This window comes from Malurus melanocephalus, unplaced genomic scaffold, assembly GCF_030028575.1.
Source record: "Malurus melanocephalus ecotype Western Australia unplaced genomic scaffold, MMel_1.1 scaffold_432, whole genome shotgun sequence".
In the NCBI taxonomy this organism is placed as follows: domain Eukaryota; kingdom Metazoa; phylum Chordata; class Aves; order Passeriformes; family Maluridae; genus Malurus; species Malurus melanocephalus.
This window is the reverse complement of record NW_026623664.1, coordinates 436,316-462,485: the sequence shown is the minus strand read 5'-3', so window position 1 is coordinate 462,485 and position 26,170 is coordinate 436,316. Positions and strand designations below refer to the sequence as shown.

Sequence of the window (26,170 nt, the reverse complement as noted above, 5' to 3'; positions counted from 1 at the left end):
GTTCTTGTTTTCACATATCAGAACACATGCCCAGAAATTACAGTACCAACTAAAGTGCTGAAAATATTGTAGAAGGATTTCTGTAAAAACAAAAAGAAAACTCTGTCCCCATGACAGAAATAGCAGAGCCTATAAAGAACCTCCTGGACACACWTGAAATAACCCCCAAATTTCTGAGGGCACTGAAGCAGCTCTCAGAGAGGCTCACGCTGCTCTCTCTGTGTCCCTGCAGGGCATCCAGATGGTGTGTGAGACCCTGATCGAGTGCTGGGACCACGACCCCGAGGCGCGGCTGACGGCGCAGTGCGTGGCCGAGCGCTTCAGCGAGCTCAAGCACCACGACCGSCTCTCGGGAAGGAGCTGCTCCGAGGAGAAGATTCCCGAAGACGGCTCCGTCACCACCGCCAAGTAGCGCGTGCCCGAGGGCTCCGAACGGAGGGAAGTCGCTCCTACACGTGTTCACCTTGGCAAAGGGAGAAGTCTTGATCAGTGCCTTGACTTGCTTCCTGGAGGACTGAGGCTGTCACTACTCCCTTTAGGCTCCAGCTCTGGGCAGGGAGATGTATTCTGGGAATTCGAAGCTGGGGGAGTAGCTGTCGTACCCTAGCATTGGCAGCCRGCACCATGTCGTAGGAGGAGCTATGAATGGTAGCCCTTCCTCAGGAAATGAGATTTGAAAATAGCCAATAACATTATGCACTTTATTAATGCCTGTATATAACTATGAAATTGCTATTTTTATATATATATACATATATATCTATAAAATGAGTGTGTATGTATATATATATATATATATCTCTATCTATATATCTATAAACAGCCATGTCCAGGGGAAAAAAAAAGTTATTAAAAAAAGTGCTTCCAGGAAATTACCAGTGTATTAGATATTCCACCCCTTGGGGAGGGAGCCTGGGGAGACTGGTATAGCACCACACCAGCAATTGTGCACTAAGCGTTCTGCCAAAAAATAGGAAYAATATGCAATAAGAAGGTGATTTTCAAAGCATGTGTGGTGACCACCTGGCTGCGATCCTGCTGYTCACAGTTGCAGGAGCAGTCTCACAGCAGGCAGGCCAATTTGACTCTGCAGTTGTGCTTACATGGTCCTGTCTGCAGCACATTTGTGAGAGGCTCAWGGAATGCCTTTTCCCTCTCATCTTAACCCCAGAGTCCTCCAAATGTCCCAGAACAGGCATGAGGAGGTTTGGTCCTTCCCACATGTGTTTTTTGTTATGGAGTTCATTAATGTTGTCTGTTTATTGCTTTGAATTCATGCTGCTTGCAAACAAGTTGCAAAACATCAGCAGGATGAGTTTTCCCCTCCTCCCATCCCTCAAACCATACAGAACAGGACAGGGCCAGCAACAATCCAAGCAGATGTTTTATATTTGCTGTACATTCTGAGTGTGGACAGTACTATATTTTTTCCTTTCTTTTACCTTGATTGTGTTGCTGTAAGAATAAACTTTTTTTTTTCCCTGTGCAGYGTGTCTAATTGCTACACAAACCATGGTCTGATGCTGTTCCATGCCTTCTAAAGTAAGAGACAACAGCTGGTGCCTTTATTTTTGCAAAAAGACCTTGAAGGTGAGGGAAAGCTCCATAGCAATAGGTTAATGGCATATCCTGACCTCAGCATTGCTTGCATTTAGGGCTGCCTCAGCAAGTCAGCAATTCACAGGGAAAAAAAGAAAAAAAAAAAAAACAGCAAAAAAACAAAGACCTTTTCTAAAGGATCCCTCAGACATTGCTTACATTCTTTCAGTTCCAAAAATGCTTAAGACAGTTGACGTCACATTGGGCCTGTGTACATGACAGCAATGTGTTTAATAAGTGCTAAAACTTTTGTCTTTAGGTGTTTTACAATGATTTATCCACTTTTCTGTTCCTCATGGCACATCAGCAGGCCTTGCAAGTTAGAAATTCAGCCAGYACAAACCAGTCCTGGACAGATGTATCTGGTGTGATTTATTAAACACATTTGACAGATAAACATTGATATTTCTCTCAAAGATGTTGCCATGCAAGTCAATAGGAATCATGCTTATTCAAATAGGAGTTAAGATTTATGATGGCAAATACTTTCTTTGAGATGGTTTTGTAACTGCTTTTTTTTTTTTTTTTTTTTTTTTTTTTTTTTGCATTTTAACCAAACTGCTCAGAAATATTTAAACAGAGCGGGGCAAACCCCCCACATCTACAGTGGAATTCAGAGGGTAATGTGGCAATTCTGTAGGGGTGGAATGCTGTAAATTCACAGGGCCATAGGCAGAGGTARGAGATGTGGTTGGGGAGTCCATCCAGGCAGGTAGAAGGTCACGGCCCATTTYTCTTCCTCCATCCACACAGAAGGTCAAGGAATGGTGATCAGTAGTTCCTGACAATACTGACATTTTTATGGGGTTTTCTAACACTACATGTAAAGGAAAATTTTTATTCTTTTAAGGAATAKTTCACCTGTACATCTTGTATGAAATAGGAATGTGAGCAATATATACTCTTGTATATCAAAATTTCAAACACTTAACCTGCTTTGTAAACTGTTTTGAGGGGGGTTTTGTCTTGTTTTGTATAAATCAAATGTTTATTGAAGTAAATAAAATAACACCAACTCAAGTTCGTCTCTCATCTCTGGAGCATCCAGAATAGGGAGAAGCCTTTTCCTACAATGAACTCTTTGAATTGCCTTGAAAGTCACTTGGGTTGAATCTCACGGGGTTGAGATAGCCCGCCAGTGCCAGCTATCTCATCTGAAATGCTCCAAACATCACCATTTTTTTCACGGATTGTATTTTCATACCTGCCTACACTGAATATCTCCTCTGGAACCTTCAAGTGTGGAGGCACCCACATCTTTGTTCATGAGTCAAGCAAAATCACGGAATAACTGAGCCTGGCAGGGCCATCTGGGTCTGTCCCGTGCTTGTTCATCATCTGCTCCAGGGTCACGTTCAAAACAGGCACCTTCAATCCAGTTGCTCAAGACCTTGTGGAATTTTGAGCTTGTCAATGATTTCACAGCATKTTAATGATTGCACAGCATGGCAATGATTTCACAGCCTCTCTGGGTGCTCTGGGCAGTGTCACACACACAGCCAATGCCAGGTGTGCAAAGCTCAGTGGCCACATGGAGTCTGAACTGGCAAATGGAGGGATTTGGGAAAGAGATGCCTTAGGTGTCCCTCGGGCAGACAGCCACAGGTGACAGCTCTTCCTTTGAGCCAGCTGCCCTCTGCCAAGTACAGAGCAGCTCCCAGCTTCCCAACAGGGATGCAAGGGCTCACTGCCCACACCTCTGTGGTTTCCAGCAGTGCCCTGCTGAGCCTTGGCAAGCCAAATGTCCCTGTGGCTGGCCCCAGYGTGTGCTGGTGCGCTGGTGGCAGTGGCCACCCCACAGCAGTCCCCACCACTGKCCACGTATTGGCCAAGGTCTTCAGGCCCCAACATCTTGTTTATGCTGGCTCAAAGTCTGAGTCCTTTTGGCACAACACAGCAAGCAAGTGTTGCAAATGCCTTTTACAAACGTAGCAGGCAAATTCCACACACCTTTTAGTCTTGAAGTACATGATATCCTTGAAATAAATTCCTATATCTTTTCAATTTTATTTTTTTTCTTTTCATTTAAGGCTTTTGCCCGCCTTTCTTATCCTAAATATTGTATTCTAAATCCTACTAAGCAGTTCTTAATTAGCCTGTGGGTCAGCATTTTATCACCAGGGTACACAGCCAGGAGGCTCCAGCTGTGACTTGCAGAAGGCAGTCCTTGGGTTTACTACTGAGACATGCAGTGGTCTGGACTGGATGGGGAAGTTCCCCAGTGCAGCCTGACTCTGTGTTACCAGTTCACATCATTTCCAGCAGAGTGGAGATTTCATCCTCTTCTAGGATATTGCAAACTGCTACTGGAATAGACACGAATGACAAAAGAAAAAAATAATCATGACCCAGCTCCTGTGGAGAAAACAAAAAGAAATAGAAAAGCATTAAGACATTGTTATTCTGAATGCACCTGGAAAGAAACGGCCACATGTAGAGCACCTGCAATATTGTCCTCTTGTCAAGCCAGCTGTACTGGGGCCCAAGGGCTTCTTTTGCTTCCATTGATTGATTTATTTCCCACTCCTTAGTTCTTTCTCTCACTCCTGCTTGCTTTTTTTCTTTCCTGCTTTATTTTTAATAAAATGCTGCCTGTGGCAATGTTTCCCCTGGCCACAAAGAAGATGGAGTGAATTCTGTTCCAGACTGTCTGCCTGTTCCTGAATGCAGTTTGGCTGCCTTCATGCTGCTTATTATTTGGCAAACATTCCTGCAAGTCGGTGCACACTGTGTGTGTGTGAGAAGGCTCTTGCTGGGGGGAGATGGCAAAAATTYGAGTCTCAGCCTGGCTCAGTGTAAGTGATGCCCCTCACTGCAGGATTTTGGTGCTTGGTTATTTTTTTCTTCCAGGCACCTGTGTCCTATTGGGTTACATTTCCCAGCACAACTCACAAAATTCAGTTGGCCTGAGCCCACAGTGCCCCAGCCTGCCTGCCTGAACCCCATTTCCTCTCCATGCCTTGACCTACTGGCAGCTCTCACCTGTTTTTGACCTCTGGAAGCTGAGTGGCCTTGCTCATGGGCAGAAAGCTGGAGACACTCAGTGGTTTGTTGAAATGCAGCCAAATTTTAAGGCTCGTGAGGGGACCTAGCCCAGGAAATAGATTTAAAATTTTTGACTAATGAATGCTATGAGCACCATCTAATCACTTCATGAAGAGGCAGAGGCAAAAGGCAGCTCATAAATTATCTATTGTGAATTATTTGCTCAGTTATAATGACGATAAAACAATCTCTTCAGACAGTTTCATTTCGGTAGCTAAACTCTTAAAAAAATTAACTGTCTCCTGATCGAGTTTGGCTTCATTAAACCCTGAATGCTGAAATATCTTTTTTGCAATCATGTTGCCATGTGAAACCAGGGAGAGCAAAGATCCCTGGCAGTTCTTCCCTCTCCTGTGTCACAGGAGAAAGCACTCATAGCTGAAAACATTTCTTCTCTTTTTCCTTTGCTACAGCAAGGATTTTCTGTGGAAGAAGAAACCAAAAGCACCTTGCTCTCTTTGTTCACTCCTCCGTGGCTTCAAGCCCAGCTGGCCAGCAGTCCCTCCCAGCCACTCCTCTTCTCTTCCCCAGCACCTTCAGATGCCCATCAGGGRCTGCAGGGTGACCTCCCTCCTGCCTCCGGGTTTGAATCAGTGCTGGTCTTTGTCTCGTGAAAACTCCCCTGTGTTTGTGTCTCAGAACAAGACCTGCACCAGATATTGGGGTTTGAGAACTGAGATCAGCCTTGCACGACCTCCAGAAGGGAGTTTTCAGATGAGGTTGGAGTCATGCCCTTCCTCCTGCACCCCTCTACCCCCCAAGCTTCATCTTTACCCCAAAAGGGGTCTGTCCTCCAGAAACAGCACCTGAGTGAGCAAACCCACTGCATGCCCCTGTTTGACACGCTGCCCTCGGCTCATTTAGGGTAGGAGCGATGCAGGGGAAGCAAAGCCCAAGACAACAACACGTCAGCTGTGTTTCTGACAGGAAACATGGACATGGTGATCAGGGTTCTGCCCAGTCTGCTCCCTATCATTCTGCTCCCACGAGTGGTTGTGTGAGGCTCCCTGGGCCATTGTTATTTCCTTATCTTTCTGCAGGAGAGGACAAACACATCATCTGCTCCTGGCAGATTTACARTTCTTGGGGTGAATCTTCCATCRGTTTGTAATCCACATGAGCAACTTRCACAAAGCCCTCCAACCTCCCCCATGACTCTCACCCCCCTCCCCATGAATCCAGGTGGTGAGCCAGGAATTAAAACAGCCCTACAACATTTCCAGCCCTGCTGGCAGTGGGATTTCTGTGTTGTACAGTTCAGCTGCTTGCCAGTGTAGCAGAAGGACCTCTGAAATGTCCCAGTTTTTACAGAGTGCTTCAGCCACCAGCTGGAAGTGTGGGGGGTATCGGGAAGTGCTTTATTTTGGATGAACTAAACCAACCTGAGATGCAGGACCTTTATCAGAACTCTATGCTGAGCTACAGAAACGGAGCTCCCCCTCCACCTCAACAAAGCCCACACCCTCCACTTTCCCTGCCACACAAAGAGCTCCAGAAATAGATTTCCTTCTGTTAAAAATATGCCAGGGTCTTCATGATTCAACCTTTCAGACTATTTAAGGTTAGAAATTTTTTTTTTTACAGAAGGTATTGATTGCATCTAATTCCTGATCTTGCTTGAAGGTGTAAACTGTCTTTCTAGTTCTCAAACAAAAGCCAGAACAAACTTCTCCTCAGATAAACATCTGTCTGTCTGTGGCTGCAAACGTTCAGCTCGTAAGGCTGGGCTTCATCTGACTTCCTTATTCCTGTGTGTGACTGCTGAAAGGATCTCTGCACCCACTTAGCAAGGCTGCCTATGCTATGACTACCCAGTAAAATAAGATTTTAAAGGCATTCATATTAAATTGGAAATACATTGTTTGGSAACATATAATAAATGCTTCTCCAGACCCAGAAGTGCCACGGGTTTTTGCTWTAGAGATTGAGATGAAAATATTGCTCTGGGGTCTTTCAGTGCATTCTCACAGTGACCTTCTGAGAATCATTTAAAGTAAAATACTATTTTTTGAGAGAGCAAAGCTTTTCATATGCCTAGAATGACAAAAACAGTGTTTCATCTTTGATCCAACAAAACTGAAATAAAGGCTGTCAGGGAAMGGATCCAGTGAAAGAAAACACAAAGCCCATCTGCTCARAACAGTTATGTGGTGCTGCCACCAAGGAGAATTACAGTTTGCAGCACATGGGTTAGCAGACAGCAAATTCAGGAGTAGCCCATCAGTAAGACAGGCACTAAAAGAGTTAAAGATAATAACTGCTGATACTTGAATTTCTGGAAAGATAAGGTTTCCTCCTTTCGTCAAATTAAAGTCAAGCTACTGATTCTCTTCAACAAAAATACTTGCTGTCCATAAGACATCTGGTGCTTCTGGAGGCAGAAGAAAATAGGCCATACCTTTAATTAGCTAAAAGGTTTAGACAGGACATAAATCTCATACCAAGACTTCTAATTTTCCAGTTGTTAAGTCCTGTACAATTTTACTCAGACTCCCTCATGTGCTTTGGCTGCCACCCTTTTTGCTCATCTAATCCCTGTGTGAGAAGCAGGAGCAATGTTTCYGGGACATGACATCACTGACACTTCAACCTCAACACTGAGGAAGAGTCTGCAGAAGCAGCTTGCAGGAGATTGAATATCAGGAAAGAGTTTTCCACCCAGAGGGTGGTTGGGCACTGGAACAGCCTCCCCAGGGAAGTAGTCTCAGCACCAAGCCTGACAGAGCTCAAAAAGTGTTTGAACAACACTCTCAGGCACATGGTGTGACTCTTGGGGATGGTTCTGTGCAGCTTCAGGAGCTGGACTCGATCCTGGTGGCTCCTTCCCACTCGGCTTATTCTCTGATTCTRTGATTCCAAGAGTTTCTTGTAATGYTTAGAATGGCACAGTGGAATGCTCCTCCAGGCTTTGAGCCTGAGGMCATCTCCCATTAAGCAGCAGGTTGTTCAACTTGTGTACATCTGGAAATGACATGTAAGCCTTCTTAAAAAAGGGGAGAAAAAACATAATTTCATTTCAATGTAAGAATGTTAACAACAATTTTCTTGCCTTTAAATAATTTCTGGAATAGTTGCTTTAACAACCTAACCTTAGAAAAGCCATAGGAAATGGAAGAAAGAATTTAAATTAACTTGTTTCAACATTTCTCAATTGTTTAGGTTAATCACAGTAAACCAAACAGGATCCAGCCCATACTTAAACACAGCCTTTGCCCAAGTATAAACTGTTTACTCTAGCCATGACACACAACCAGACAAAATTCATTCCTGACCTGAGGAAGAGTCTAATTTGCTTTTATTAGCTTTAGATGAAAACATTTTGTCAGAATAAGGTTTTCTTTTCAATGTGAAGCAGTCTCAGAATCTCTCAGAGCAAGCAGGAGATGCAGCAGGGTCTCAGCACATCACCAGCTCAGCCCAGATGTGGCTCCTGTGGCCAGGGGGGAGCAGGGCTGTGCAAGGAGCTTGGGGTCACTTTGGGACCGTCCCTGCTCAGGTCAGTGGGTTTGACTTCAGCAATCTGACTTCTCCTGCATTGCAGGCAGGTTTCCGGTACAGACACCGTGCTCTGCCCACCAGCACATGGAGAATGCTCAGACTGTGTTAAAGGCTGGCTGCTCTACCTTTAGCTCCCTTCACATAGTGCTAATAATGCAAAGTGTTTCGTTCAGAAATACAAGAAAGAAACACAATGGATTTTTACAAAAAGTTTTTGCCTTTCAATTTTCCAATGAACATTTTGACAGTCTTTGCTGAGGCCTGATTGTCACGTGGGATGGCGAGGCTGGAGCTCTCCGTTTTTGCACTACTTGTCCTGATGTGCAAAATCAATCATATTAGCTTCTAGAAGAGATGGAAATTTACTTCATGGACAAATGCATGAAATGAGCTTTGGATATAGGTCAGACAGGTCAAATGCTGATGTTCATCTTTTTAATCTCCTTTTCTGCATGCAGAGCCAGCACATTAGCAATAGGAATGTATGAATGCTATGGACTGAATTCCTCCTCTTTACCATCGTAGCAACACGTTTCTTGCTCGAGCCACATATCTTGTCAATCATAAAATTATTAACTCGAGGATATGTGCTGGTTTTGGCTGAGGTGGAGTTAATTTTCTTCACAGTGGTTTATATGGGGCTGTGTTTGGGATTTGTGCTGAACACAGGGTTGATAATATGGAGATGTGTTTGTTGTTGCTGAGCAGGGCTTGCACAGAGCCAAAGGCCTTCTCTGCTTTCCATACTTCCATGCTGGTAAGGAATTTGGGATTGCATGGGACGCTGGGAGGAGACACAGCTGGGACAGGTGACCCAAAGTGACCCAAACATTTTCCAGTCCTTATGACATCATGCTCAGTTTATAAAGAAGGGGAAGAAGGAGGAAGGGAGGGACATTTGGAGTGATGGTGTTTGTCTTCCTAAGTGACTGTCACATGTGATGGGGCCCTGCTCTCCTGGAGATGGCTGAACGCCTGCCTGCCCATGGGAAGCACTGAATTTTAATTCCTTGTTTTCCTTTGTTTGGTTGCACAGCTCTTGCTTTCCCTATTAAACCATCCTRTGGTGGGTTGATGCTGGCTGGATGCCAGCTGGACAGGGGAGAGAAAACACAGTGAAAGGTTCATGAGCTGATAAAAGGACCAGGAGAGATCACCCATCTATTATCATCACAGGCAAAAGAGACTCAGATTAGGGAAATTAACTTAGTTTATTACTAATAAAAATCAAAGCAGAATAATGAGGAGTAAGACAAATTTTAAAGACACCTTCTGCCTACCCCTCCCTCCTTCACAGGCTTTGCSTCCTCCCCCRCAGTGGCACAGGGAGACAGGGAATGRGGGTCACAATCAGCTCATCACGGCTGTTCCTGCCACTGCTCAGTGAGAGGAGTCCTTCCCCTTCTCCAGAGTGGGGTCCATCTCATGGGAGACAATTCTCCATGAACTTCTCCAGCCTGAGTGCTTCCCGTGGGCTGCAGCTCTTCACAAACTGCTCCAGCATGGGTCCGTTCCACTGGGGACAGAATCGTATTTTTAGATGATTACTTTAATTGTCTTCCAGGAGAAATAAAATTAAATCATAGGTATGGTGGGTTGCATGGTGTGCTTTCATTAGGGCAGTAATTAAGGKGGAAGAGCTCTTAATTGGGAAGGGGAAGTGGCTTTTTTTTATTTTTAATGCCATGTCTCCTACATGATTGCCTCATCAGGTTCCTCAGGTTCAACATTTTGGGTCCAGAGCAACATCTCTATCCTCCAGTTCTAAAGAAACCTATTAAACTAAATGCTGAAGGTATGCTTTGTGAAGAAACACAAAACAAAATGAAACAAAAGAAAAAAAATTTTAAAAACCCCAAAACACAAAAAAAACCCCACAGAAAATAAAACCCATCAGGAAGAACTGMAAAAGAGAAAAGTACCTGGAAAGGTCAAAATGTTTTGTACTTGTCTGGCTTTATTAGCCTTCTCTCTAGCTATAGTCAGACAATAAAAGATTAATTTTTGAAATAGCACAGGATAACAAGAGGGTGAAAAATGCTTAGTTTTGTTGTATTTTTTCAGCCTGACTGGTCTGCATGAAATTCACCCTCACAATCTCAGATCTAGCCATGCTTCTCTTTGACTACTYTGACTTTCCTGCATAAAATGAGAGTACATGCCTGGCTCCAAAACCAAATACACATCCCAGCCACATGGTGACTCCATACCAAGGCAAGACTTGGGTGCTCCATCTTCCCCTTCCCAGGCCCTTGCAAACTATTAGAAAACAATTGGAAATCAATGAGAGAAGAGTAGGCGTCAACATGGATTCATCATGATCCTTTTTTCCTACAGAGCAGTAGCTCTTGCAAAATAAAGATACAGTAATCATCCTATGCCTCGAGCTTAGAAAGGCTTTAGACATAATTTCAAGAGATACTTTAGCTCACAAACTAGGGAAACGCTGTCTAAATTCAAACACAGAATAAACACTGGCTTGAAAGGTTTAATAGAAACTATGTAGATCCCTGGGCAGCATTTGAGTATGATTCCACAGCACCTCTAGTTCCTACCCAGTGCTCTAAGTAACAGTCTAGGTGATGGACAAAAATTTCTGCTTATTAAATCTACAAACTGAGTCATGCTGCGAGAGGCTGCGAGTGTGCTGCAGGACAGACAGACTGACAATTCAAATTTTTCTTGGCAGATTGAATAAATATAGTGAAAAAGCATGATTATCTTTAGTGGAAACACTTACTAAGGACTAACTAAATACACAGATATCTAATTGGGAAAAGCCACTTAAACAGTTGGCCAAAGAAGCTCTAGTGCTCAGGGTGGATCACAAAGCTGGCAAGAATCTCTGCTGTCTTGCTGTTACAAAAGAAGGTGAACTTCACAGTGTGATGGATAAAGAGCAGTGGTARCTGAGAGATGCAGAGTGATCCTGCCACTCTTTTAAAAGCTGGTAAGATTCCAGAGGACAGCTCTGTCTTGGTTTGGACAGAATAATCAGAAGATTTTAAAACATGGCCTCTTGAGGAAACATGGGAGGAATGATTGCAATACAGGACYAGACAAGAAGACAGTGAAGGAGTAATAAGATTATAATCTTTGAAGATGTAGAAAACACAAAGGGGAAAAATATACATTGGCCTAATCATGGTGGAGATCAAAGACATAAGGGAAAATCTACATTATCCATTACAAAAATCTCATGGGAAGACTGTAGGTTTTCCAGAAGCTTTGGTCATGAATTATAGACCTGGCAAAAGTTGGATACTAGYTCTCTGATGTCACTGATCCTATTTCAGGATGGAGTTCATATATTCTAGATGACATCTTGAGATCTTTTCCTGCCACAAGAGTTGCAGGGCTGTATTCAATCAATACCTCCAAATGTCTGAGTTCAGAGTGGCCAAGAAGCCAAGAACATCCTCTTCTGTAACTCCCCACAGTACATTGACATTTCTTATGCAAAGGAAAATACAAAAATAAAAACCCCTTACATTTGGATTACTTCAGAACGAAGGTCCTGCTCTAATCTGCACTGGTGCAGACTTATCTTGAGTTCTGGGTAAAGTTTTGAGCACCACCATATAAAGATAATAGAGAGTGTCCAAAGGAGRRCYACAAGGGTRGTGAAGGGTCTGGAGGGGAAGCCTGGTGGGGAGTAGCTGAGTTCACTTGGTCTGTTCAGCCTGGRAAAGAGGAGAYTGAGGGGAGACCTCAGGAGAGGAAGAGGARGGGCAGRTACAGATCTGTTCACTCTCATTATCAGTGACAGAGCTCAAGGAATCAACATGAAGCTGGGCCAGGGGACATTTTGATCAGATATCAGGAAAATGTTTTCCACCCAGAGGGTTTTGGGGCACTGGAACAGCCTCCCCAGGGAAGTGGTCWCAGCACCAAGACTGGCAAAGTTCAAGAAGTTTCTGGACATTCTCAGGCACGTTGTGGAATGCTTGGGGTGTCTGCACAGGGCGAGGAGCTGCACTTGTTGATCCTGATGGGCCCCTTCCAACTCAGAATATTCTATGATTCTATGATAAAATCGAGCCTGGAGATGGAGCATTCTGAAGCCATACAACTCAAAAAAGGCTTGTATGTTCCTGAGCTCCATTTTTCACCTTGGTAAAAAGCGAGGCTTGGCTGAGTGTCTCAGAACCAGGGAAGTGAATTTTTCATGTTGTCCAGAGTTCTTCATTGTTCATCTTGGTTGCCTCAAATACCCCAGTGTCATAATGGGTTACACAGCATGAAAACTCATTCCAGTCACTATTTAGACATGATAAAAACAAATTATCACAGGTCTGCATATATTTCCCTGAAGTCCACTGAAATCCAATGTTTTCACAGGAGACTGCCTAAATCAAAGCAACATTTTCTGACAAATCATTTTTTTGAGAAAAATGCCATGATCTTACACTTCCAGTTCCCTCCTCTGCTGTGTCTGAGAGGTGCAGGAGTGCTCTTTGGAGGAGACTTCCTGAGAGTGGAACAAGTTTGTTACCAGAGCAGACGCCAGTAGATGGAGCACACGACTCTGCAGCGCTGTGCTTTGGCTCTGGAGCACCAGTGAATATTTTCACTGTTCACTGCCCACAGCTGGAAATACAACAGGGCTGGACCAGCCACTGAGCCTGCTGCTCAGCTAGGGTGTCCCTGCTGCCCAGCTAGGGTGTCCCTGCTGCTGTGCTCCAGATGAGAGGCTGGGTCTACTTTGATAACCACTGAATTTCTTGGCTGAATTATTTTATTTACATGTAATTTAGGCTTAGCTCATACATTGTTTTTTATGCCATTATTATACTTAYCTTAACAATTTTCTGTTTTGCAAGTGTTTCATTTGTCTTACCTTGAACAAAAAAAAATCTTGCCGCTTTTTGCAAGTCCCCAAACATTTTGCATTTTGTTTGACTGATTCTCCCCTGCCACATGCTCTTAAAAATCACCTAGTTCTACATACATGTCAAACTCTAAAATTTCCACCATACTTTCATAAGAAAATTTCATGAACATATGTCTGCTCTTTCTGGAAGGRTTAGAGATGATAGTGTGATGTTGGATTAGCTCAGGATCAATACCCAAATATCATCCTGTCCCCATTAGTCATTTTCATCTTTCACTAGCAGTCCTATCCACTTTACATTTTCAGTCCTTCTTCCCATCTTATGTAGGTTTTCCCAACAGCAAATACTTTAAGAGTCCAGTCTAGAAAATCAAGTTTTTATTCCCATAAAGCTCTCTGGCTAGTTCAGTAGCATCTCCCTCTGCTAAGCCCATATCAGASTATGTCTCATTTTTCACACACTGCTGTCTCCTGTTAGTAACTCCTTCAACAATTTTTCTAAAGCTACAGGACAAGTTTTCACAAAAATAGAATTTTTAAGTTCTTTGTGTATCATTCATCTGTAAAAGAGGACAAGCAACATTTCTCTCTCACTSTCTTACTCAGTTTCCCAAGGCCAAACTGATCTCCCCTGTGAAGTCTTGATTTTGGTTTTGCCATAATTCCAGCAGAAGCAGTGACTGCTCATCATCTGAGCATCTGGACAAATCTATTACCGGAAAAAGGAAGGCAAAACATCACCTCAAGATAACCTGAGCGCTACTKTTGCTGCAACTTTCAATCTTACCCCTTTTGCTACTCTGACATTTTTCCTATAGCTCCAAATACTGAAAATATCCCTCTGAAAAAAAATTACAGACGTAAGAGAGGGTACAGAAACAGAGAAAAAATAAAAATCCATATCCTCTGGCATGAAAAGAAAGGATGGATAAAGCTGCCAGTGTCAGTCCCTGACAGAATTGAGGAGTCACTTCCAGAATGACAAGCTGGATGAGAGTTTCTTGGAAGAGCTATGTTGTGCAGAGGACAATATAGACTGCACAGTGCCAAAGACAAATGTTACTTTCCACGGGCCTGTGCTGTTTCATGACAAATGCTTTCATCATACTTTTCRTTTTTAATAGCTTTGTCCAAGTTACAAGAAAGAAATTACTTCATCAAAAAAAAAAAACATCTGTGTTTTACTGAATTATTAAGAGCCCATGTCTTCCACTTTCTATTATTTGCCTTTGTCCTTGATAAAATAAAGATTTTGCTAGTTTTCTTTAATGAATTTTTAAAATGTGATCCACTGTTCTTTAGTTGCATGTAAGCTAACAAGGCTGAAGGTGGTCCTCTCTGCTGGACTCTTTAAAGAACACCCCTTCAAGTGTCACTTTCCTTATTGAGACCACTTTAAAACAAACTTTGCCCTGATACATACGAAAGTTATTGATGTACTGCAAAGTGTCCAGCCTCCTTCAAGGCTTCTCTGGGACAGTGGATGGGCCATGGCATGCTGGGCAGATTGCTGCAGTGCCAGGGCATGTACAAGTTCATGACAGGAACAGCCTCCCTGCTCCACTCCTGCAGCACAGCACAGCACATTCAGGCAAAACAGACATAGCAGAGGTTAATCGTTCACACAGCCATTGCTTCCTTCTGTGGGTTTGCCTGGAAACCTTTGACATTCTCTTTATTGTGCCTCTCACGGTGCAAATTTCCTTGTTTTGTTTTGTTTCTCAAAGTAATTTTTTTTGGTTGATTATTGAGTAGTTACAGAATTAGAGTAATAACATCTAATTGTACGTCTGAAGCAAAAACATGTAATTGTGGGAGACTAGTTTCAATTTAAAGAAAGAAAACCCCTCCAACAGGGTTTCTTGTGGTGTGCACAGTGCATTTGCCAGGCAGCACTGCTTTGATTGCATCTAACCTGCAATTAGCGTGAGCAATTAAGACAAAATTAAYGTGTGCAATTGCATTATTTCAGGATTTAACAGTAGCAATATTTAGTAGTCACTGCACTCGACACATAAGCTCAAATAATTATCAGCATTTACCAGTTACCCCACGGAAAGAAGGGCAGGCGTGAGCGGGCCTCACCCACAACAACTAATTTCCAACAACTGATTTTCCATGCTTCACTCARCCACTGAAAAACCATGGAAGCAGCCAATAGGGAAGAGAGGCTGGGCAGATTTAGCAGTGTTAAAAATATGGGGCTCAAATGCCACTTTTGGCTTGCCACAGAGCCATTAACATTTAGTAATTCCGAATTATTCTCCTGTGCTTTCAGCATTTTATATCAGTTTTGTAAGCCCTATCCTGATACCCAGAGATTTAAAAATAAAAATTATTTGAGCATGAATTAGTGCTGTGGTGTGTGTGCATGAGGAAGCCTCAGGCACATAACAGGTTTTTACATACTCTTACCTGGCATTCTGGGAATGCAGCTCTACCAGTTYTAATAGGCTTTTCTTAAAGGACATTCCTTGTCCTTTAAGGACAGGTCAAATGATATTTGAAAAGCATCTCAATGCAACATTGAAGGATACAAATGAAAATACTTTTCAATTCAGTCTCACAAAAATAAAGATAAATCTGAATCTCTAGGCACAAACCTCGAGCAGATAAACTATATTCAGAGTGTCAAACTGGTGTTGAAATGAAAGATCCCAGTGATAAGACTCGGAGGCCAATCCAGCAAGGGTTTCCTGTWAAATCAGTGGGAGTGTGAAGCAGAAAAACCATATGTAATCAGACTCTGATGATTAGTATTAATTTATCACTTAAAATCTGAATARAAGTTCTGAGACAGGGACTGCTGGCTCTAGGCACAATGATTTATGTGAGTGATTTTGCACATGAACCCATAAAAAAAATGCCCAAAGTTCTCACATGATACAGCCACGCAACTAAGAGCAAAATATACCTCTGTATCCCTTTTATCTAAATATTTCTTTCCTTTTCTATTGAAAAAATAATTAGTAGTAGATGCAAGAAATTGCAGATAACAAATGGATCAGTTTCTACACTGATTTATGCATGTGCCTCACTACTTCCAGAACCTGGTTTAGCACCCTGAGAGATGGAGCTTCTAATAACTAGGAGAGGGAGCTCATGGGCCAATCTCAACTAGCTAGAATAGCAAAAAAAAAATAATAGAAATTAAATGCCTTTCTGCACAGGCAATTTAGATTCTGCATTTGAAAGCACGAGTAAGATAAATTGTGACATATTTTCATCCAAAACGTTTATTAAAGATGATATGGGCACAACACACAGATAAACCACATCCTGAAGCAGGGTTAAACTAGGTTTCACATCTTAAAGTTGAAGTGCTATCTGTCTGGAGTGCTTAGAGGTACCTTCTATATTTGTATGTGCAGTTTTAGATTGACAAATGACAAACACAGCCTGTATATATAAGGGTGCCATTTACTTCACTTTTTATTAAAATCACCAGCTACAAAATAGACATTTTGTACACAGTAGTCCTAAAYAAGCAGCTGTGAGAAAATTGCATTAGTCCTGAAATTAAACCATCATATTGTGCACCTGGGACATGGTAAGGGGTCAGCAACAATGGAAAATATATGGAGATTGGATAAGGTACTCACATCACACGGGAAGGTTAACCTATAGCTTCAAATAAATCAGTGCACATGTTGATCAGAGACCTATTTTCTATATGAAAAAAGTTCCAGTTTGCTCTCATTAAAAGTGCTATAGCCACAACTGCTACAGAAAGGAACTGTATTACTTTCAGTCTGGCATGTGCCGTAAGAGTCACGGTGTCTGGAAACAGAGAAAGGCACAATGAACACGATGAGAAACAAGACAATAACATTTTTTTGATAGTGGTGGTGTCACAAAACACCATGGGCCAAATTCTTAGCTGATGAAAGGTGTTGTTGCTTCTCCATTAATCAAAAACTAAGTATTCACCAAGAATCTGGACCATAACCACAATGTCCTGACACTGTATTCTGTCTTTCCCTTCAAGGTCAAAAAAGAGAAGAAGAAGGGGTAACAGAGCTGTAACTCAAGAAGCAGCAGCAAAGTCATCCCCACCATGCAGCAATCCTTGTGCACTCTATGTTCCTCCCAGAGTGACTGAGAGGCAAAATAAGCCTTACAYGCCCTGAATTTAGTTATAGGCTTTCCAAGATCAGGATAGCTGCTACAGCCAGGAGCACAAGGCACTGAATGATGGAGTGATTTGTGGGTATTAAAGAGCAAAATCCAGGGACCACATTGTGATATTAATTTTCATAATACTATTAGCATGGGTTTGGCTTAAATCCAGTGGATCAAGGAAAGCACAAGTATATTAACTAGGAAAGCACAAGTACATTCACTTCCAGGACACTGGTAAAGGCAACGGTCAAGTGCTGCAGGGTGACTCTTGCTCTTAACTACTGCTCTGATRGTGTGACCTCCTTGGTTATCATGACCTTGTTAAGCTTTCCACACCATTCATCCTGGAGACTGGAAGTAGGAATTTCACGCAATGTTGGATCATAGTACAATGTAGGCAGTGAAAACAAGGAAGCATTGTGTTTAAAAAMAGCTTTCAGGAGAAGAGAAAACATTATAGCGAAAAGGTTTATATTGGTCAGTGTTACCTCAAATACAGAAAAAGGAKCAAACAGCAAAACATTAAAGTTGAGTAGACATTGATTACAAGGTGAAACACATGGCTATTTCCATTAGTTTGCTGCAACAACATCATCACAAGAAATAMGTTTCTATCTTTAGAAAAAGGATCATCTTTCTAGAATAAAAAACAGATGAAAGGTATGGCCTAATTCTTAACACAAAGTGCAAAATTTAATTTTGTAAGTTAAGATTGACCAAAAATGTTCCAGCTGTTCATATCCTAAAATCACAGGAAGACTTTCTCTCATCACCACTACTGTAATTTCAGAGTAAAATTACAAATTATATACTGATAACATAAGATYGAGTCATCTCAAATCTGTAGGAAAATACAAACAAACAATGACAAATAAGCTGTTTTGCTATATTATTAATATAAAGTCACCATGCATAAAAAATATGTATCTTCTAGGTAAATATATTTTTTTCTCTGTTAAAATTTTAAAGTGCATCTAAAAGCTGCTAAATAAATCTTTACACTTTAAAAATAGATGAAGGTGAATAGCAGTTCAGAAACTGTAGGTAACTCCTGTTAATGAAGAGGTAAGAAGTTCYAAATTTTATTCCAATATTTTCAGCTCTCCTGAAGTGGTGGCAATATTTTGGGTAGGCAACACCAGCAAACAYTGAATGGACCCAATGACTGTGTTTCTTGGAATCACAAAATCCCATGGGTTGGAAGGGACCATGAAAGGTCATCTGRTTCAGCCTGCTCACAGCAGGGTCMAYRYTGGTTACTCAGGGCTTTGTGCAGGAGGTTCCTGCAAACATCCCTATGTGGTGACAGAACTGAGCCCCATTCCACTGTCTGTGACCACAGCAGAAAACCCGGGCAACCCACATAGCTAGGGGCCTCAAGGAACTCTTCACAGAAGTTCACAAGTTCCAGTCTCATCACTTAAATTGCCAACCAAACTGAAATATTGACAGAGTATTAACTAGCATCTTAAGGCTTGCTGACGAATCCACTCCTGACCACAACTTCAGAGGAATTTTGCCTGCATGCAGTTTGAGCTACACTGTGCACAGGCACCCAGYAAATAGCTGCCTTCTCTGGGACACAGACACCATTTTCAGAAGTGCTCCCTTCTCAAGGAAACACTTCCCAGAATGGCAGCAATGGTGCTGGAAGCACCAGCTTGTCCCCAAGCCCCCATCAGCAAATACTTTCCTGTGAAGGGGTGTTCTACCTGCAGAGTTCTCAACACCAATGTGTAAAATGACARTTTCCAAACTACCTGTCAAGCTTTTTACTACCTTTCATAAAATAGCACCAGAATGCTGCTGCCACTCTCTCCATAAATATCACACATGAGCAGCACCTGATGCTGTGGAGCTACAGCTACAAGTCTTTAGCAAGAAGCTCGATTTCATCCAGCAGGAAGTCCATGTCCTCTCGGCTGACTTGCGGGCTGATAACCACCTGGCGGAAGAAGTTGACTTTGCCCCGGTGAGGCTGGTACCCGAGCATCATGCTGCCCTTCTTCATCATCCTCTCCTTAATTATAGGAGCAACCTGAAAGTGGAGACAAGAAAAAAAAAAAAAAAGATTGATGTTGTACTCAGAGCGTGTTTAGGCAGGAAGTGTGTTTTGTGGCTTAAAAAGTTTTTTTCTGAGGCATCTGAGTTTTGCACCCTTTGCCTCCCCTTCTGAACTGCCTGCCCCAAGGAAAGCAAAGCTCAGACCTGTAGGTTTAGAGCACTGAGACCCAGGGGTTCTGTAGCTCCTGAAAGAATTGGAGCAAGATCTAAATCCTGCTGCTTGAGGCATTCAGCTGCGACATGGGAAAGGCTGGGTTAAGGTTCCCAGTCTTCCTGATTTAGATCAAAGGTTTGAACTGAGGAAGAACACCAGCTGCAGCTGGTTAAAGGCAGGGYTTGTCTCCTTGTGCTGGCTAGGTTAAGCATGACTTCTTACCCTTGATGACCCTTCTCYCCCCACATCTGCAAAGCAGCTGTCCCTAGAGGACATTCTGCACTGAACCCCTGTGAAACTCGAGTTGCCAAAAAAGTCAGTGTGATGCAATAYTAAAGGACAAGGCCTGATCCTGGAGTTTAAGGTTTCATCTCTTAGATTTAAGGCATGAGTAGCCTTTGGCTGCACCAGTTTTCTGTTGCGTGGGAGGAAACCTCACAGGTGTCTTACTGGAGAAAAAAATCAAGAGTGAGATGGGCAGAGTCAGGTCCTTGTAGCAGAGCATTTGATCTCATCCCAGCCAGGCTAYTCACTTTGATCAATTAATCTTGTGCATAGCTTTAAGCATGTGAGTAGTTCTGCATTGTCATGCTTGAAATAGGTTATAAGCTGAAACTCACTGCTGGACTATTCCTTGGAAGGCAGAATTAAGTATTTTGACTGAAGYAGTATTTTTGAAAAGGTCTTGCATTTTAATGTATTAGTAATAACACTAAGGTATTTCAAATAGTGTGTTCCTTGTCTTCTTTTTGTGATGGTTTGACTTTGAGCTAAGAAAATAGCTGTGTGACCTAACCTTGGTTTCTGTGTTAATTGATTTCAGCTCTAAAACTTTTGCCACATACCACTGCCTGATTTGCAAAAGAAAAATGATGATGCCAACCTTACCTTAATGGCTTTGTGTTGCATATTTCAGTACTCTTTTTTGCTTTTTAGAAACAGATAGGTTTCTCAGCACTAACAGCCTAGCTTTACAGTGCTTTTTAGTGGCCAAGTCCCCTGAGAACGGGTCACAGGAGCAGAGGAGCAGCTGCCATTTCCCCAGAACAGTGTCCTAACAGCACAGAGGTGAACTACAGCTARTTACTTCTAAATGTATTAATCTAGTTTGCTTTTGCGAGTAGGGTGCAAATTCATAACAAATTTAATTTAATTTACTCCTTAAAAAATAAAATAAAACCYTCACCAAACATTCTAAACTGTACCCACAGCAGCTGTGGCTTGAAATTACCTTGACACAGTGACACTGTGGCCCAGAAGTGTTGTACTGGGCACCATGTACACAGAGAAAAGAAAAAATTCGTCCACCTCTGTACTTGACAGAGCCCCCAGGTGACTTCTGCTCACRAAATAAAGACATTACAAGTGCAAGGGGAGAAGTGAATTCTTCTCAATACACTTTCTCAGGCTCTTTTTTAAGATTCAAATCCCTATGGCAACTTTTAGCCTTTATTGATGTTCCATCAGAGTTATTTCATCTTTTTGTATCACACTATTGATTCTCTGCATCCCAACATCTGGCGCTCCATAATCCATCATCCCAAAATGTGCAGTAGCACAAATGGAGGCCATGAAAGCAAAAACATTTACAGCTTCAGTAATTTGAGGACTGTAAATATACCGCATTTCAGTAGGTCTTCTCTCATGGAAARGTAAGGTAGATAAACCACAATTTCGTGATCTCATTTCCTATCTCATTCATCTTCCATGCTAAGGAAGCTGTCCTCTTAATTTGAAGTATGTCCATTGCTTTTTGAAGGCAAAACACTTCCTACATAATGAAACAAATCAAAACACAAAACTGGTTTATAAGCTTTTGACAGGATTAACTTTGGAAAGAATTTCCATCAAGTATTTTGCATGTTGTTTTTGCTAAAGTGGTGCAGYCAGTGTAACAAAAGTATCAGGGATCCTATCCAAAGAAAACAGAAAGAAGCAGAATCTGTGTTCAAATGTTTAAGCACATGTCTCACAAAAGAACCATTAAATGGTACGTGTGTGCTAAGGCTTGGACTTGAGTGGCACAGGGTGTGAGTGCTAACAGGAGGGAAAGGCAGCTACACTTTGCAGCAGAAAAAATAGAAACTAATTGCCTAGTGAGGAGTTCAATGAGTTTAATTTCCACCAAAGTCAATGAGATCTGAGGATGCTCAAATATCAGAAWGAGCTGCACAGCACCATCCAGGATAGGCTCCTCGGAAAGCAATTTAGTCAGAATGAGATTGCTCCACCAGTCCAATTATTTTCCTACAGAACTTAGTTCAAATTGTAAACCTAATTTTTTATGTGGCCCATCCGTGGAGCATTCTCAGAATTTAAATGTAATATATTCTATGCCCAAAGTTCTCTCCTTTGCTCCCTTCACCTCTACCTTCCCTGTCAATCCATCCTGGAGATTATTGTTTCAAATGCTCACTACAGCAGCATAAAGACAGTCAGACAGGTCCATCTTCCACCAGGAATGTGGGGAGGAGGTGTCATGTGTGCCAGGCTGCTGTACAGCAGAGTTTCCCACATTGCAGTGAGCAGCCAGAGCCAGGGAACTGCTTTGCCTAAGGACTGAAGGGTCCATCAGAGTCTGCCTGTGCAGACCCACACAGCGGCTGCAGCAGCTCACACTTCCCTTACYAAAAATAGCAGAACTTTTTAAAATAAACCCAAAATTGCAGAGCAGTGTAGCTCCTTCTCTGCCTACCTGAGTGACAGGGTAACCTCTCCAACCCTCAGCCAGCACTCAGCCACACTACAAACAGAAAGTTTTAGCCCTAAACTTTAACTGTTTCTGTCAAGAGTCCCGACCACAGCTGATCCTCATCATGGAGGATGCCAATGCTCCTTCCCAGCACATGCACACATGGAGCAATATCATAAGTGGCTGGGACCAGCTTAGACACTACAGCTGAAGTATTTAGGGGGATCAGAAGAGCAACATACTCCCCTCTCTATATCTCAGGTATCCTTGAAAAAAGTGATTCTGCACAGTAATACCACAGACCAACTCTGATACCTTTAAAGCACTGTGTCCTACATTGCATGTTCATTGATTACACTGTCCTACATTGACAATTAGGTTTGTGATAACTAATTGACTCATCAATGGCATTTAATCCAAATTTCTCTAACATTTAAAGAATTTGCATCAGGCTCAGGTGACAGCATAACACACWTCAGCAACCACCATTAGAGTCTAGCTCAACAAAAGGATGGAGCACTTTCCTGGCAGCAAAATCCCGTACCTAGTGTCTCCAAGAGCTAGTCCCCAAGTTTGGACAATAAAAATCTTTTCAGACAACTTGATGAAACACCTATTTCAGATCATTTCTTCTTCTTCCAACTAGCAAGGCCTTCAAAACCATTCTCTCAGTGGCCAAGCTGTGCAAGCCTGGTTCTTAGGCCAAGAACAATCTTCTAGTACAYGGGTTCCTTGTGCAAAGGGAAACCTCCAGAGCAGCTCTGTCTGATAGGMAATGCTTTCCCTCCATTAGTCATGGCACAGTATTATGCTTTGGAATTCATTCACCGTACTGTTCTTGTTGAACAGTATGGACATTTGTAAGAAGAATTAGTTTGTAAATTTTATTCTAATAACAAAACAAAAAAAAAAAACTGCAATAAGATAAACAAGTACTTAACTTTTTCAAATCATGTGATCTCATTGACTTCTAAAATACATATCTCACTATCACCAGCTGGCAGTTGAAGCTGTGCACTTAGTCCAAAAGAGCAGATACCGTCAGATGTGAAGGAACAGAATAGTCTGGCTCCTTTGTTCACACAAGGTAAATGCACTGAGCCCCCAGCCCCAACTGCGCTGATGCTGCAGAGTATGGAGACCCAATTTTTTTTCTTTAAGAGAAGCAGAATKTCCCAACCAATATGCTACCTTGTTCTTTTTTTGCTGAAATAAAGAAATCAGTTCCTACTGGTTTTAATTAGATCCTTACTTTTTTGTGATAATGTTGTCTCTGACAATTGCAATTAACAGATATGCTGAAARTGCAAGAAAGCTCAGGTTGGACAACTCCAGAGTAGTGTGCTGATAATAGAAAACCGTGCCAACCTTGATTATAAATTTCTTTCCCTATGCCCTCCTTCAATCTGTAAGKGATCTCATTTTAGACCTTATCCAGTATTTTCAAACTGTCCTATCAAACATGGTATTCCATGTCCCTGACAATGTACCTCTGTYGCCTGGATGCCACCTTTACTGCCCTCACTCTCACAGACTCCAGCTGGATTTCTCTACTCATACCTGATGTTACATATCACAACAGTTTTTCCAAACTGTAGGCTAGAGGCTATAAACTTTAAAAGCAACATTCTGTTACCTTTTTCGTTTAAACACTAAGGCAAAAGGAGTGAGTTGCAAAACTGCTAACAATGYTGGGTAAAAACATTCTGCTAAGCAAYGAGTTTATGAAAATATATTGCTTCRGGGAGGAAAATATGGGAATTTGACAAATAGCCTAAGATAACAYCAGCCAGAAAAATAAAGAAACCAGAAAAGACTAAACTTTTTCTAAACTTTGGAAACAAGATATTTTGAGTATTTGTTTCAAAACACTGTTTTCAATTAAAACTGAAATTCAATTGGAAATTGACTGATTTTTATTGAAGCCGGTAGAAAAGGACTGATGAAATTGAAACTAAGCAAATTGCTTCATTTTAGCTTGCCTGAAAACAACTTTATGGTCAACTAAAAGCAAGAATTGCTTCCAGTTTCTCAATTCAATGGCCAAGCAAAAACAAAAAAATCATTATTTGTACAGCCATAAGTATAAGTGAGATCAAAAGAGCTGACACTGCTTAAATAAAACATCTGTAGAATTTTTGTCTCTCAGAAAAGACAGAAAGTATGAGAAAACTCATGGGACTGCCTGTACTGTGGGCAAAACCTGTCTGCACATCCCAYGTGAACAGCTCTGAGTGGTGTGGATGAGCCTCAATGTGCTAACCCAGCAAGAATTCAAAGACAGAATTCCTACAAAAACTAGTGTTAATACTGGCAACTGCTATCAGAAACATTTTTCCAAATCTTTTGAACAGCTCCCAGGTGGCTGAGCATCTCTGCAACATAAAGCTGAAGAGATATTCCAGCTGCTGGCAGCAGCAGCTCCCAGTCACCAGACCCCATTCTAGTTCTCCTATTGTTAACTTCCAAATTGCCTTGGACCTCAATGGAAGCAGAACGCAATTGTCCAAATTTCCTGCCTAAGCCTCTGCTTCAGGTGGCAGTTTGCAAACAGCCTTCACCTTTTACTGCAGAAAGTCACATTTGYAGTAAATCAATAACCTTTCTAGGGATCCATAAAAGCAGGCAGGACAGCATTGCAAGAACAGGAGTGTATTAGCAGCTCAAGCTATTTCTCCTCCTCAAATAYAGCCTTGATTAAATTTTCCAAGGTACAGAATACCACATGAAAAACTGGCTGAAGAATCATAGCTAAAAGACAAAAAAGCTGCCCTTTTGGCAAAAAGGAAAGATCATATTCTCACGATTTCACAGATATAGGAAACATTTCGTGTTCTTGTCTCAATTGCTCCTTGCAATGGAAGACGAGTTTATACAGAACAGTCCCCCTCATCTGACCACAAAAATCTATTTTGGCTCCACCAGAAAGGGCAAACTTTCATTTGGAATCTCATGRTTGTTACTAAAAGGCAACTTATTGGTCATTCAAAGTCTGACAAGTTATTCTTCCTGCTAGAAATGACCAGTTTGGATCCATGCATCTTCATAAGAAAACAACTACTGTACACCAATTGCCACAAAAAAAAATTAAAAAAAAAAAAAGGGTAAATAAAACCCAATTTACAAAATATTCAGACACAAACTTTTACATAATGGGCTATTAATTTCACGAGTTCTTCACAATATGTTTCTTAATTTCAGGAGTTCTTGACAATATGTTTCTTATCGTGCTTAAATAATACATCAGAGGTTTGAAGTACTGGATACAGACTCAACAAATAGGACTGGTCCCAAACCCTGCCAGAGGCTGTTTGGACAAATTACTACATCTCTTTTGGGTAACATGCTTCTTTTTTCCCACATAACTCCTCAGAACGGTGAAGTCTTTATGCATACATTGTACATTGGTGAGGGTTGGTCTCTTCTCCCAARTGACAAGAAATAGGATAAAAGRACATGGCCTCAAGTTKCACCAGAGGAGGTTTAGWTGGGATATTTGGGAAATTTCTTCACAAAAAAGGTTGTAGAGCACTAGAAAAGTCTGCCCAGGGAATAGTTGAATCACTATCCCTGAGAATATTTAAAAGCCATGTAGATGCAGCACTWAAGGACATGGTTTAGGGCTGGACTTGGCAGTGATGGGTTAATGGTTGGACTCAATGCTCTAAAACGTCTTTCCCAGTCTAAATGATTCCATGATTCTATGACTCTGTCTATTGCAACTGGCCCTGACACAAGTGTACAGAGCATCCACAAGGTGTGGTATATTTATTTTATAATTTCTGTGTCAAATAGGTCTCACAAATATCTGTGATATGTCTTCTGCCAGTGTAGCTGCAGAAGACAAGCTTGATACCAATTATACCAGTCAATACCAAGTAAGAACAGTAGWTGACATTTTAATATCCATCATTGGATTCAATACAAATGAACAAAACACTTGGCTTTGTTGTCTATAATCCCAAAACTAGCTAAATACTATAAATATTTGGAAGCAAYAGTGCTTTTGTCATGTTTTAACACCGAGAAAGTATATTCTCCACTGTTAAATATCTTTTCTCGCCTTTTGCTGGAACATCAGTTGCTGGCTTTAAAACGGGCTTTTTCCCTCTTGGTGATAATTAAAAACAAACTCAGACCATCCGTCAGCTGTCACACCAAC

At 41.8% G+C, this 26,170-nt stretch overlaps 2 protein-coding genes across 2 annotated transcripts in view; one reads left to right on the top strand and one right to left on the bottom strand.

The window, feature by feature from the left end:
* TGFBR2 (transforming growth factor beta receptor 2) overlaps window positions 1–1,484 on the top strand; it is a 59,068-nt gene extending 57,584 nt beyond the window's left edge. Inside the window, exon 7 of the mRNA XM_057380012.1 lies at window positions 233–1,484. Coding sequence (XP_057235995.1) covers window positions 233–412 — 180 coding nt within the window. The 3' untranslated portion in view covers window positions 413–1,484. The remainder of the gene's footprint in view (window positions 1–232) is intronic.
* A 16,879-nt stretch (window positions 1,485–18,363) lies between these two features.
* Window positions 18,364–26,170, bottom strand: part of GADL1 (glutamate decarboxylase like 1) — a 69,201-nt gene continuing 61,394 nt past the window's right edge. Inside the window, exon 15 of the mRNA XM_057380014.1 lies at window positions 18,364–19,136. Within this exon, the coding sequence (XP_057235997.1) occupies window positions 18,963–19,136 (174 nt within the window). The 3' untranslated portion in view covers window positions 18,364–18,962. The remainder of the gene's footprint in view (window positions 19,137–26,170) is intronic.